Source organism: Corvus hawaiiensis, chromosome 6 (genome assembly GCF_020740725.1).
Source record: "Corvus hawaiiensis isolate bCorHaw1 chromosome 6, bCorHaw1.pri.cur, whole genome shotgun sequence".
NCBI lineage: Eukaryota > Metazoa > Chordata > Aves > Passeriformes > Corvidae > Corvus > Corvus hawaiiensis.
In genome coordinates, this window is record NC_063218.1 from 5,126,293 (window position 1) to 5,138,499 (window position 12,207).

Below are 12,207 nucleotides of genomic sequence, written 5' to 3' on the forward strand. Positions count from 1 at the left end.
GAACTTAGGGTGAAGGGACAGCAGAGCCTGTGACAGGAGAGGGTGACATGGTGACACCATAGCCGTAGCTGATGGGATTTGTGTTTTTGCCAGGTCCCTGGAAAGAAGAAGTAGGTGGGGAGAGCAGGTGGAGCAAAGCAGGGGATGGAGCAAGGTTTGCCCTTGGCTGTGCAACTTTGGCATGTCTTAAGTTTTGCAGCAGAGCATGTGCGTGGTGGCACATCAGGGCCTGGAGGACAGTGAGGGATGTTGATGCAAATGTTGTAGAAGAGAAAGGACCTCTTCCCTGCAGTGTGCAATTAAAGCCATCAGTGTGTCTCTAACAGAGCAGCTCAGTCTGGGCTCCAGCAGGGTTCAGATCAGCCCTCACTTCTGTGCTGCTTGAGAGCACACACAGCAAAGACTCAGCCCAGAGAATTAGAAACTGGGAGGTGTTCAGTGATGCAGTGGAGCATCCTGGAGATGCTCGCGTTGGAGGTACTCAGCTCTGTGTCTGGGTCCTGAAGGCAGGCTGCAAAACCCACATCCCCAAAACCCACTGTGGGTGCTGGGAAAACATCTTACACATTCACCCTTTCAAACCCTGATGCCAGAGAGGTTCCTCCCTCCTCCTGGCACTGAGCAGAGCCTTGTGACTCACTTCCCTCCGGGCTGTCGTTTTGTCAGGAGATTTCTTTACCACCAGGAATACACCAAAGGACACTTATCAGTGTGCTGTAGACCATTAGCCCCAGTAATTACCACTGAGCAACATCCTGCAGCGAGCTGAGGGAAGCCCGTGCCCTGATCTTTGCCTGCTTTATTGTGCAGTCCCCCTTTGCTGCTTTCTGACGAGCCTGCCCAGCTGCTCATCGGAATTAATGAGGTTCTGCTGCACTTAATTGAGAGTGCTTTCTAAATTGGGGGTTTCAGGGAGGAAATGCAAGAGCCCGAGGGAGCCCAGCAAAGGGAAATATTTATAATGCAGCGCGTTAATTATAAATGAGCAGTTTAGCCAATTTTGTTGTTCAGCCTCCCCTTGGCCCCCCAGAGACCTTTATTTGCTCCACCGCTTCTTTTCAACCCTAAACGAGCAGCAGGTCCAGGTCCCTGCCTGCCTCACAGGTGTTCACAGAACATGGGAAGGTCCTGGGATGTGGGATGACCCAGCCCTGCTGCCTTCCCTCTCCATTCCTCAGCACGGATCTCGCTCCCTGCCCAGGTCTCCTGGCTGGGCGCATCTGGACACCTCTTGGTGCTGTGCTGTGGTGGGGACCTTGCCACCCTTCCCAGCTGGTGTCTCTGTTGGGACCACTGGTGGGAAAGAGATGGTCCTTATAAGAGGGGTGGTGGGGAAGACCTTCACTGATTCCTCCAGGAGGTGACAGGGCCACCCATGTTCAAGGCACCCATGAGTGTCCCAGCTCCGCTGTCCCCTGGAGTACATTTGCATGCCGGACTCTGAAGTGGGGCAGGAAAGCTGGGAAAATCAGAATGCCCACAAGCTTTGTGCTGAGCCTTCTCCTGGCAGGGCGTGAGGCATCTTGGAGGAGGGGGTTGGCTCAGGGGCACAGGGCCCAGCTGAGGACCTGAAAGACTCAGTGGCCATGTCAGACAGAATTGACTCTGAGCAGACAGGTGGCCTGAGCCTCAGCCCAGCTGCTTGGCAGCTCTGAGGGGTTGTGGGGTCAGGAGGAGTGTTAAAGCGAAGGGCAGAGGTTTCCAGGCCTCTTGTTGCTCTCAGACTTGTTTTGTCCCTACCCTGGAGCCAGGCACAGCGAAAGGAAGGGTCAGGTCTGCAGGCACAGGCTGTGCTGCCCAGGGGTGAACTGAATCTCATCCAAATTACCTGTCCTTGACTCCGCGTGTCCTCGTCTTGGCGCGCTGCAGCTTGGGCAGTTTGGATGCACAAATGTTTCCCACATTTGCCTCTTGGGCCACGGTAAATATTTGGGACTCTGCTCCTTGGGCTCGCTGAAATCAGCTGCAGTTGTCTGCATGCACAGATGTGGGGGCAGAGAGGAGGTTGTCCAGCTCCCACCATCGTTGGTGTTTGTGGTGTAAGATGAGGTTTACAAGCATCTCTTAAAGCTAGGGAAGGGGCAGAGCTGTGCATCAAGTCAGGCTGTGATCAGAAGATGGTTACTGATGGAAAGTGTCTGGGATTTGTACAGTATTTGTTGACTCTAGCCTAGACCTGTGTGGCATTTCTGCTGTGAAATCCTCTTCTTCTTTTGATGTATGTGTTTTTTAGGAAAATAAAGTGGGGGAAAAGGTTAATTATTAAGTATTCCCTCAAATTCTGCCTACTTACTCCATGCAGCCCCTGGGAATGTGCAGCATTAGTTATCTGAGCTGGGCTCAGAGGTCCTTCAATCATGTCCTACAAGAACAAGGTAGAACCTGAAAACCCCTCATGGGCCCCAACAGATGCAGGGCATCGTAGACCAGTATGGCCAAACAAGGCTCTGCATCATTCAGTGTCATAGATCATGGGCCCAGGGGTGACATCCTTTAAGAGGCAACATTGCCAGATGCATGTTCCCTTCTAGTGACTTATGAAGTCCCCAGAGGAATTGTCTGTTATGCCTGGAGTCTCTCTTAGGATGTTGATATGTTGATAAGTCATGGTTCTCCTCCAGGGGTGCAGCCTAGATCATGTCACATTTAAACACTCTTCATTGCTTGTAAACATTTTCCTCCCCAAGCATATTCAAGGCTGTGCAGCCAAAGCTTCAAGGACACTGAAACAAGAGAGATTTGGATGTAAAATTTCAGTGTGGTTTCTTGGAAGCTGGTAATCACAAGACTGATGCGGTATCAGTGGGGCAGCCTTTGGTCACAGGCAGGTGGTGTAATTGTATTTAAAGTATGGCAGTTCAGTAAAACAGGTAATGTTCCCATAGCTGGAGCTTTCAGGGGTGAGCTCAGAATGTAGAAAGTCACACTTCGATTAATATAAAGTAATGCAAGAGCTCAGAGGCACTTCAGAAGCGGTTGGTCATGAAGGGCAGGGGATGTTAATACTATTTCTACTAATCTTCTGGTTTTGTTTCTCTTTCTTATCCCCTTCAGGACCAGGAAGAAAATAAAGGAGCCACCAGCTGGCCAGAGTTCTACATCGATCAGCTGAATTCAATGGCTGCTGTGAGTATTCCCCCAGTGCTCTGGTGCCTGTGAACCCCGTGTGGGGCAGCAGCACAGTGGGGACAGTCTGTCAGCGTTGTTGTGCCTGAGAGGGTGGCAGGTGTTAACAGAGGCAGTCTCATCTGTTAGACCAACAGGTGCAAAGTGGAGATGTTCCTACGGGATCTGGGGCGTTTCATACCATCACAGAACCACGGATGGCATTTGGGTTGGAAGCGACCTTAAAGAACATGCAGTTCCACCCCCCTGCTGTGGGCAGGGACACCTTCCACCAGACCAGGTTGCTCCAAGCCCCATCCAGCCTGGCGTTGAACACTTGCAGGGATGGGGCAGAGGGATGAGCAGGGGCTGTGAGCCAGGAGGGAGTGTGCTGCTTCCCTCTGGGAGTGCAGGAACACCCAGTGCTGGCCATGGGCTGCCAGCCAGGCAGAGCCCTGAGCCTGAGCAGAGCTTGTGATCAAAGCCTGCCAGATGCCTGGAGGGTGGCTTTGATCTCCCTGACGTGCTGCTGAAGAGGAGCTGGGTTAAATGCTGGGGTCAGCACAGCTCCTCATGTCTGCTGGACCCTTTCTCTCTGCTTTGGATTAGCCTCAGCTGGTGCTGGCAGAGCTCACCCTGACACCTCTGGGGGCCCAGCGCTGTCGGGTGGTGCAGGAACCACTTGGGGGTTGCTTTAGCTGTAGCTGTACCCCATGCATGCCCAGGGAGCAGGCAGCCCTCCTGCCCTGGTGCAGGAGTCAAATCCCAGCCCCAGCTGGAGAGCAAAGCACAGTGTGGGAGATGCATCCTGTGCACACAGCCACTGTCCCCAACCCAGATGCACACTGGTGGCTTGCACTGGGAGACTTGGGAATGACAGGGTTAGCTGTTCACCATGCCCATGGCCTACTCTGGATGCTCTCCAATAGCTCAGTGTCTTTTTTGGATGTCTTTTTTATATTGTGGTGCCCCAAAACTGCCCCCAGGACTCAAGGTGAGGCCACACCAGTGCAGAGCAGAGCAGGAGTCGTGTGGGGGCTTGGAGACAGTGGCCTCATCCCCCTGTCCCCAGTCCAGGCTGTCTCCTTGCAGACCACAGAGAGGTTTTCCTCACTGCTCTGTTTCCCAAGTCCTGTGATTGCTGTAAGGATTCCAGACTTCCAGGATGGATTTAGGATCCCCATGGCTTGGCACGGTGGGCGGTGGGCACTGACACTCCTTGGGCACACGTTTTGCAGGGAAATCTTGTGACTTCTGCCTTCCTCCTTTCACAGAGAAAATCACTGATCGCCTTGGAAAAAGAAGATGAGGAGGAGAGAAATAAAACAATCGAAAGTTTGAAGACTGCACTGCGGACAAAACCAATGAGGCAATTCCCTTCCCTTTCCTGGCTTTATTGCTGTGGTTGTGGCTTTGGATTTGAGTTCTCTGGCAGAGCAGGGGGTTAAATAGAAATGTAAATGGGAGCTGTACAGGGTGAGGAAGGCCAGGACTCTGAGGCACAAATTGCTTTTTTTTTGTTTCACCAACTGCTTCTTTTGTGTCCCATTTTGTCATTTTGTTCCTTTTTCTTGGTCCTTTTAGTGACCAAGAGCCACCAGGACTTTCCTGTCTGTTCAGACAAATCAGGCAGCTTCTTTATTTTTTCCAAATTTTCCTTTGTTCTTACTGGAACAGAAGGTAAGAATTCCTTACAGATTGATTTTTTTTCCCAAGAAAACGACAATTTTTATTGGTCAGCCAGGCCCTTTGTTTTAACTTCAGCTCCTCTTGCACTTTATAAGGGAATAAAGTCACATGAATCTTCAGGCTTTTATGAAATGAAAAGAACTTTTGATGGGGAGGATAAAGGAAGGCTGGGACTTCTTTCTGAATGTGTAGCTTTTCCTAATTTCGTTTTCTCTGAAGTCTGCGTGCACACACTGAGATGCCTCAGGTTGACATCTTCTGATGGGAACATCTTCCAGTAGGAAATACCTGACCTGTTTTGGTTATGGAAGAAACAAATTTACTATTGCTTGCAAATACTTTTCCCTCTTCCACCTGTGGTGATGGTACTTGGTAAGAAATTCACAGGGTCGAGGATGAGCACCTGATTCCTGTGACACCTGGACCTTGTGGCTGGTGGCCATCCATGAAACGTTGCAAAGTCCTTGAAAACTGGGGTTTGAGTGTTTTTGGAGGGATGCAGCAGGCTCTGTAGAAAATTTTACCTGTTGGACCTATTTTTGCCCCCAGGGAGGTGAACACTTAACTTTGCTATTGACTTTGACTGGAAGAAGAGCAGGCTTTGAAGCAGACAAAGCAGTTTTCCCCAAGCCTGCAATTAGCCCTTTTGTTGCTGCCCATCAGCATGGCTTGTTTCAAATTAAAATTATCCCAGTGCTGGGATGTTCTTGGCTCGTTTGCTTTCCGAGCCCGTGCCTTTTGCCAAACCAGAGGACACCCAGCCTGGATGGCACTGGGCAGGGGGGCCCTAAAATGCCTCAGCAGTGTGCAGTGTTTTGTCTGCCTGCTCTGGTGAATCTGCCTGGGGCGCTGCCGTGTGTTTGCTGTCTGCTTTCTGCTCAGTGGCATTGTAAGTCATCATAAAAATTAAAAATCCCTTAAAATTGGGGAGATGTGCCTAAAGGAGGAGAAGAGTGTGGATGGTGAGGCAGGAGAGGTAGCAGAAGGCAGAAAGGCTGACATTGAGGTGTCTGCAGCTGATGAGGAGGTGACTTAAGAGTCTGGGATCTTCTTCCAGTCCAAAACTGGTCTTGGGTGAGTGGGATTTAAGACTCAGGGTTGTATTTTTTGCAGTGTGACTGCAAACTTCCAATCTCCATCCCGGGACTTGTGTTGATGGCTGGATTACCTGGTCCTCTTCCAAATATCCTCACTGTGGACAACCTTGTGCAGATGATTCCTGGTTGCTTATGCTATCAGGCACCAGTTAAATTGATTTTTATAACCCCATCCCTGTGTCTGAGCCCAGGAGTTCTTCAGGCTTCCTGGTGTCCAATAAAAAGTATATAAGAAGGTTCTGGGTTTACATCAACAAACAAGTTAGGCCTGTTTGTGGGTAAGACAGTCCTTTAGCCTTTTGTTTTGAAGTTAAAACCCCTCTTCCTGGCAGGTTTGTGACCCGGTTCATCGACCTGGATGGCTTATCGTGTATCCTCAACTTTCTGAAAAGCATGGACTATGAGACAGCAGAGTCTCGAATACATACCTCGCTCATTGGATGTATAAAAGCACTAATGAACAACTCCCTGGGCCGGGCCCACGTCCTGGCCCACCTGGAGAGCATTAACGTAATCGCTCAGAGTCTGAGCACGGAGAACATTAAGACAAAGGTGGCAGTGCTGGAAATCATGGGCGCCGTGTGCCTGGTTCCCGGGGGCCACAAAAAGGTACTGGAGGCGATGCTGCACTACCAGAAATACGCCAGCGAAAGGACTCGTTTTCAGGTGGGTGTGTCTCCACTCACCCCTCAGCCCCTGAAATTCAGCATTCCTGTCCCTTTCTCCCCCTGAATATCTAAATGGCTGCTTGCAAATGTTTTGTTATGGCTGCTTGCAAGTCCAGAAATCCGGAATTAGCCCAGAACCGTGTCTGATGAGATCTGCAGCCAAGCGAAGAGGGAGGAAACAGTTACTCAAGGCAACACCAACCAAAAAAAAACCAGCTTGCTTGTGCAGGGTCACTGGGATCACAGCTCTGCAAGGCTGCAGCATACCTGGATGGGCTGATGTTAGCCCAAGTGGGTGCTGGGGTGGCCGGCAGCTGATGGTGCATCACCAGCTATGGGAGCATTGTGAGGAGTTGTTCCTGCGTGTGTTCCCTGGCTGTTTTTGCAGCACTGGGGCTGTCACGGGGCTTTAACTGACACCGTGTGTTTGGCAGACGCTGATCAACGACTTGGACAAGAGCACGGGCCGGTACCGAGATGAAGTGAGCCTCAAGACAGCCATCATGTCCTTCATCAATGCCGTCCTGAGTCAGGGGGCAGGCGTGGTGAGCGCCGGGGCTCTGGGAGAGGGAGGCCTTGGGGTGTGATTGGGGTGCTCTTATTTCAGTGAACTTTCTGATGATGTGCATCTTGTGCTGAGCCCACAACTGTCCCTTGCAGGAAAGCCTGGATTTCAGACTCCATCTGAGATACGAGTTCCTCATGCTCGGGATCCAGCCAGTCATTGATAAGTTAAGACAACATGAAAATTCAACCCTTGACCGGTGAGTAGTGACTCCCAGCCCACTTGGGATTTTTGTTTGGTGCCCTTGCTTCTGGTTTTGGCCTTTGGGGAAAGCACATGGCTCTAGAGTCACACCTCTTACAGAAATTCCCTGCTGTCTCCAGAGACGGAACAAAATATTCCAGCGTGGTTTTGCTGCATTCTGATGTAGGGTTGAGCTGGGAACGATGTGCCATCAGGGGTCCGGGGATGCTGTCAGCCCTCATCCACCTCTTCTCATCCCAAAAGGCTCCTTGGACATGCTGTAATGACTAGGAGGTCGAGGCTGAAGGTTCAGCTGGTGTTTCAAGCCCTGCCAGTCTCTGGGCTGCTGACAGATCAGGTGTCTATAATTTATTAATTGTCACATTTGTATCTGCTTTTGACAGTATTTTTTTTCCTTTCTTTCCTCAGGCACTTAGATTTCTTCGAAATGCTTAGAAATGAAGATGAGCTGGAGTTTGCCAAAAGATTCGAGCTGGTGAGTACGAATGCCCCTGATGCAGACACTGGCACTCAATGTCACAGTTAGTTTTAAAAACACCTGTGTGCCCTGGGACAAAGAGTGGTATTCTGGATAAAATGTGGATGTTGGAAATCTTTCCTGTTGCCCTGCTCTTTTGCAACATCTGTCCTAGAGCCTGCTTTAGCCCTTTTGTCCTCTGGCTGCCCAGCAGCTCTGTTTGCCCCTCGCAGGGCAGTGGGGCTGATCTGTCCATCAGTTTTGGGGTGGGGGTGACTCGTAGGGTCTGAAGCTGAGACTCGGGGAACAGGAGATGCTATTGTGGGTGCAGTGGCCTGACCTTGCCTGGCTCCTGTCCACAGGTCCACATCGACACCAAAAGTGCAACTCAGATGTTTGAGCTGACGAGGAAGAGGCTGACGCACAGCGAGGCGTACCCGCACTTTATGTCCATTCTGCATCACTGTCTCCAGATGCCTTGTGAGTCCCAGGAGAGACCAGGAAACCCATGGCTTGCTGGAGGCTTGGCAGCCCAGCTCTCCTGCCCAGGGGCGTCACAACCTCCCCTTTGCTCACGTCAGTCTCTCCCCTTCCTTCCCTGCAGATAAAAGAAGCGGCAACACTGTCCAGTACTGGCTGCTGCTCGACAGGATCGTGCAGCAGATCGTCATCCAGAGTGACAAAGGGCAGGACCCCGACGCCACTCCCCTGGAAAACTTCAACATTAAAAATGTTGTACGAATGTAAGCACTCGAGTGTGACTGTTCCTTACTTGTCGCTGTCACACAGTGATGTTCCTTCTCCTCAGCTGGACACAAGCCAGCATCCCTGGAGCTGTTGACTTGCCAGGACTCACTCACCCCACCTTATAAATTAAGCCCGTCCTTTTCATTAGACAGCACTTGCAGACAATACTTGAGATTTAGGAGTTTTTGCATGTTCCCTGATAAATTTTACGTAACCCTGCTGGAGGGAGACACAGCAGAGTTGTTAGGTGTACCAGTTTGGGAACCTTAAATCCCACTTGCTCAGTCATGTTTCTTGCTGGTGATGGTCTCTTATTTGCTGTAGTAGGATTGTCTCACGTGCTACATCCCTTTTCCTTTTAGGTTAGTCAATGAAAATGAAGTGAAACAGTGGAAAGAGCAAGCAGAGAAAATGAGAAAAGGTGAGTCATGGAGAAATATACAGTGTCAACTTTAACCTTGGCTTAAAAGTTAACATACACATGTATTTATGTATTTATTTATACATGTATCTGCAGCCTTTATTGAGGGGCTGAGATAGTATCATGCCATGGGGCTGACATGGGAAGTGGGCAAAGCAAATACTACTTTTTTCATGGAGAGGCTCCAAATGGGGTATTACAGCACAGCACAGGCTCCCTTTTGTCAGCTGCAGTTTCTCTGCAGGGCAGCGTTGGGTTTAGCCCCACCACGGGCTGCCGTTGGCAAAAAGGAGTGCTTGTCACCCAAAAGTGGTCTCCTGGGGCTGTTTCAGAGCACACAGAGCTTCAGCAGAAGCTGGAGAAGAAGGAGCGGGAGTGTGATGCCAAGGCCCAGGAGAAGGAGGAGATGATGCAGACGCTGAACAAGATGAAGGAGAAGCTGGAGAAGGAGTCCAGCGAGCACAAGCAGGTCAAGCAGCAAGTGGCAGATCTCACAGCACAGCTCCACGAGATGAGCAGGGTGAGACCTCGAACCTGCTCCCTGGTGTGGGCCTGGTCCCAAACCCCCTGCAAATGCTGTGGGGTGATTTCAGGAGGCTGAGCTGCATGGGGAGGGGTGAGAAAGAGGCTTGTTGGGAGAGCCACCAAGATGTCTGACCCTTTTGATGGGATGATTTTGTCTTTTCACTTGCATTGAACCTCAGTCAGGAATGCTGACGCTTTTGCATGCTCCCTTTGTTTCCTAAATTTTAACTAAGAAAATTAAAAGTGAGCATGGGGGTGTTTCTTAGGTGGTGTCCCCCAACTCCATATGACCAGCCCCCATTCCTCTTTCTCTCCCAGAGGGCGATCTGTGCTGCCAGCCCTGGAGGACCTCCCATGCCACCAGGAGCACCTGGTGGCCCTTCACCTTCTCCAACTCCCGGATCTCTTCTTCCCCCTCCACCACCCCCACCGCTCCCAGGGGTATGTCCGCCACCGCCTCCCCCACCACCTCCTCCAGGTGGTCCCCCACCTCCCCCTGGCCCCCCACCCCTGGGTGGAATGGTGCCTCCCCTTGGAGCACCTCTGGGCATGACCTTCAAGAAGAAGAGCATCCCTCAGCCGACGAACGCCCTCAAGTCTTTCAACTGGTCCAAGCTTCCAGAGGTAAGCTGGGCAATAATTTGGGCAGTGAGACTAGAGGTGCTGTAAGGGCAGGAGACCCCCAACCTGCAATGCTCCCACTATCTTGCAGAACAAGCTGGCAGGCACTGTGTGGACCAAGATAGATGACACAAAAGTGTTCAAAATCCTGGACCTCGAAGACCTGGAAAGGACATTCTCTGCCTACCAAAGACAGCAGGTAACAGCTGGCCCAAGGTGGGCACACCTGGGGACCTGGGCAAGGTGCCACCATTATGGGATCACGTGGTTTCACGTGTGGTCCCAAAACACATCTCCCATCATTATTTCATACCAAAGCTGTGTTTGCCACATCGACTTCATCTGCTTTATCCTCTCATGCACATGCCAGAGCCTTTGCGTTGAGGCAGCCATTCATGGCTCACTGTGCCTGGTTCCACCCCTGCCCACACACCTGCCCATGTGTACCATGAAGATGGATCACCAAAAAAACACACACACAAAAAAAACCAAGAGACAGGGAATGTTATGAAAATAACCCCCAGATGTGGCCACAGTTGGGCAATATTTTTGGATTGCTCTTAACAGCAACTGCTTCATGTGTCTGTATTGGGTGGAAAATTTCTATCCCTTTCTGGCCAGGAAGGACTAAGTTTTGCCCACATCTACCATGGGTGGGTCTCTTCTTTTATTTTTGTAGTGAGCCAAGAGCAAAATGTGAGCTTTGAACAAAAATCCCAAACCAAAATAATGTCATTGCAGGCAAAAGTCTCTGCTTTTTAATCTCCTGCTCAAGCAATATAGCCCCAGTTCAGAAGGCATCAAAGCACACGAAGAAAATTAGACACTTATTTTACCCCAGGCAGGATAAAAATGGGCAAAAGCAATGAGTTTTTCGAGAAGGCAGGAGAAGGAGCAAGGAGAAAGGCTGAAAAAGGATGTTCACCTGCTGAACACCTGGCTGTGTTCCTGGGAGAACAGCTTGTCTCCTTCGTGCCAGGCTCAGTCAGAGGAACGGTGCCGGGAAGGAGTGGACCAGACCCATAAGCTCATTAGGCAGCGTGAGAGTTTAATCTCTTCCAGAGGCTAATTGAGAGAAAGATCAGGGTGAATTAGAGCAGGGCAGATATCAAGAGTAACCCACCAGAAGTACATGCTGCTCCAGTGTTTTGGAAATAGGTGACCACAGCAATGCCTTTTCCCCTGGGATTTTTGGAGCTTGACTCATGCTTACTGGCGGGCATGTCTGAGGACAAGGGATGGAAATGGAAGAGAAGCAAGAATAGAAACCTGAGTGTAGGCAGGACGGTTTGCCCTCGGGCTTGCCTGCCCGAGCCCATGAGTCACCTGGTGTGATGCGGATTATTGCCAAGCAGGAATTTAAAAATAATTTGGCTTGGCTGAGGTCCTGCTGGGTGAAGTGGATGGTTAGGTTTGGGGCCAGGAGGAACAGGGAGGTGGCACAAGGAGAGCCGTGACACGGGCTTACACCCCAGATGGGATGAGGACCATCCTCAGGTGGGAGCTGAATGTAGGAGGCAGGGTCTGGGGTGGGACTGGCAGAAGATGCTGCAAGAGCGTCTGGAAGGCAGATGGGAAAGACAAGGCAAAGTCCCAGCTGTGAGATGCTGCTGGGGCTGGAGCTGCCCTTGGGGACATGATGCACAAGTTCCTTGTGGTTCACCTAGGCTTCATTTTGTGTGAGTGGAGCCATGGGACACATCTCCCTGGACCTGAGGGATGTGGTTATCTACCTTGAAGTCCCCAGAGTGCTCCCAGCTTCAGTCCCAGGATGGAGAGGGGATGCATGGCTCTGCAGCCAGCAGCAGTGCACACACCAGCATGTGGGGTTAGATGTGCTCCATGAGATAAAGTGAAATGTTCCAGGCTGGATGGGGCTCTGAGCAGCCTGGTCTGGTAGAACGTTCCCTGCCCATGGCAGGGGGGTTGGACTAGATGGTCTTTAAAGTCCCTTCAGCCCAAGCCATTCTGTGGTTCTGTAACCCATGCAAACCACGGGGCACTGTGCATGGTGGGGGGCAGGGGGAGTGAACAGCCTGTCCCTGAGGCACAGTGAACTAATAATGATTTAATAACTCACAGCATTTCCAAGCTCTAGCAAAACTTGG

General features: G+C 51.0%; 1 protein-coding gene across 4 annotated transcripts in view; it reads left to right on the forward strand.

The window, feature by feature from the left end:
• The window catches only part of DAAM1 (dishevelled associated activator of morphogenesis 1), a 90,272-nt gene that overhangs the window by 56,948 nt on the left and 21,117 nt on the right, over nucleotides 1–12,207 (forward strand). For all 4 annotated transcript variants that reach the window (XM_048307289.1, XM_048307290.1, XM_048307286.1 and 1 more), the window contains 12 exons: nucleotides 3,055–3,126; nucleotides 4,380–4,474; nucleotides 6,224–6,557; nucleotides 6,994–7,104; nucleotides 7,220–7,323; nucleotides 7,737–7,803; nucleotides 8,148–8,265; nucleotides 8,390–8,528; nucleotides 8,895–8,953; nucleotides 9,286–9,473; nucleotides 9,797–10,102; nucleotides 10,191–10,298. In XM_048307289.1, coding sequence (XP_048163246.1) covers nucleotides 3,055–3,126; nucleotides 4,380–4,474; nucleotides 6,224–6,557; nucleotides 6,994–7,104; nucleotides 7,220–7,323; nucleotides 7,737–7,803; nucleotides 8,148–8,265; nucleotides 8,390–8,528; nucleotides 8,895–8,953; nucleotides 9,286–9,473; nucleotides 9,797–10,102; nucleotides 10,191–10,298 — 1,701 coding nt within the window. The remainder of the gene's footprint in view (nucleotides 1–3,054; nucleotides 3,127–4,379; nucleotides 4,475–6,223; nucleotides 6,558–6,993; nucleotides 7,105–7,219; nucleotides 7,324–7,736; nucleotides 7,804–8,147; nucleotides 8,266–8,389; nucleotides 8,529–8,894; nucleotides 8,954–9,285; nucleotides 9,474–9,796; nucleotides 10,103–10,190; nucleotides 10,299–12,207) is intronic.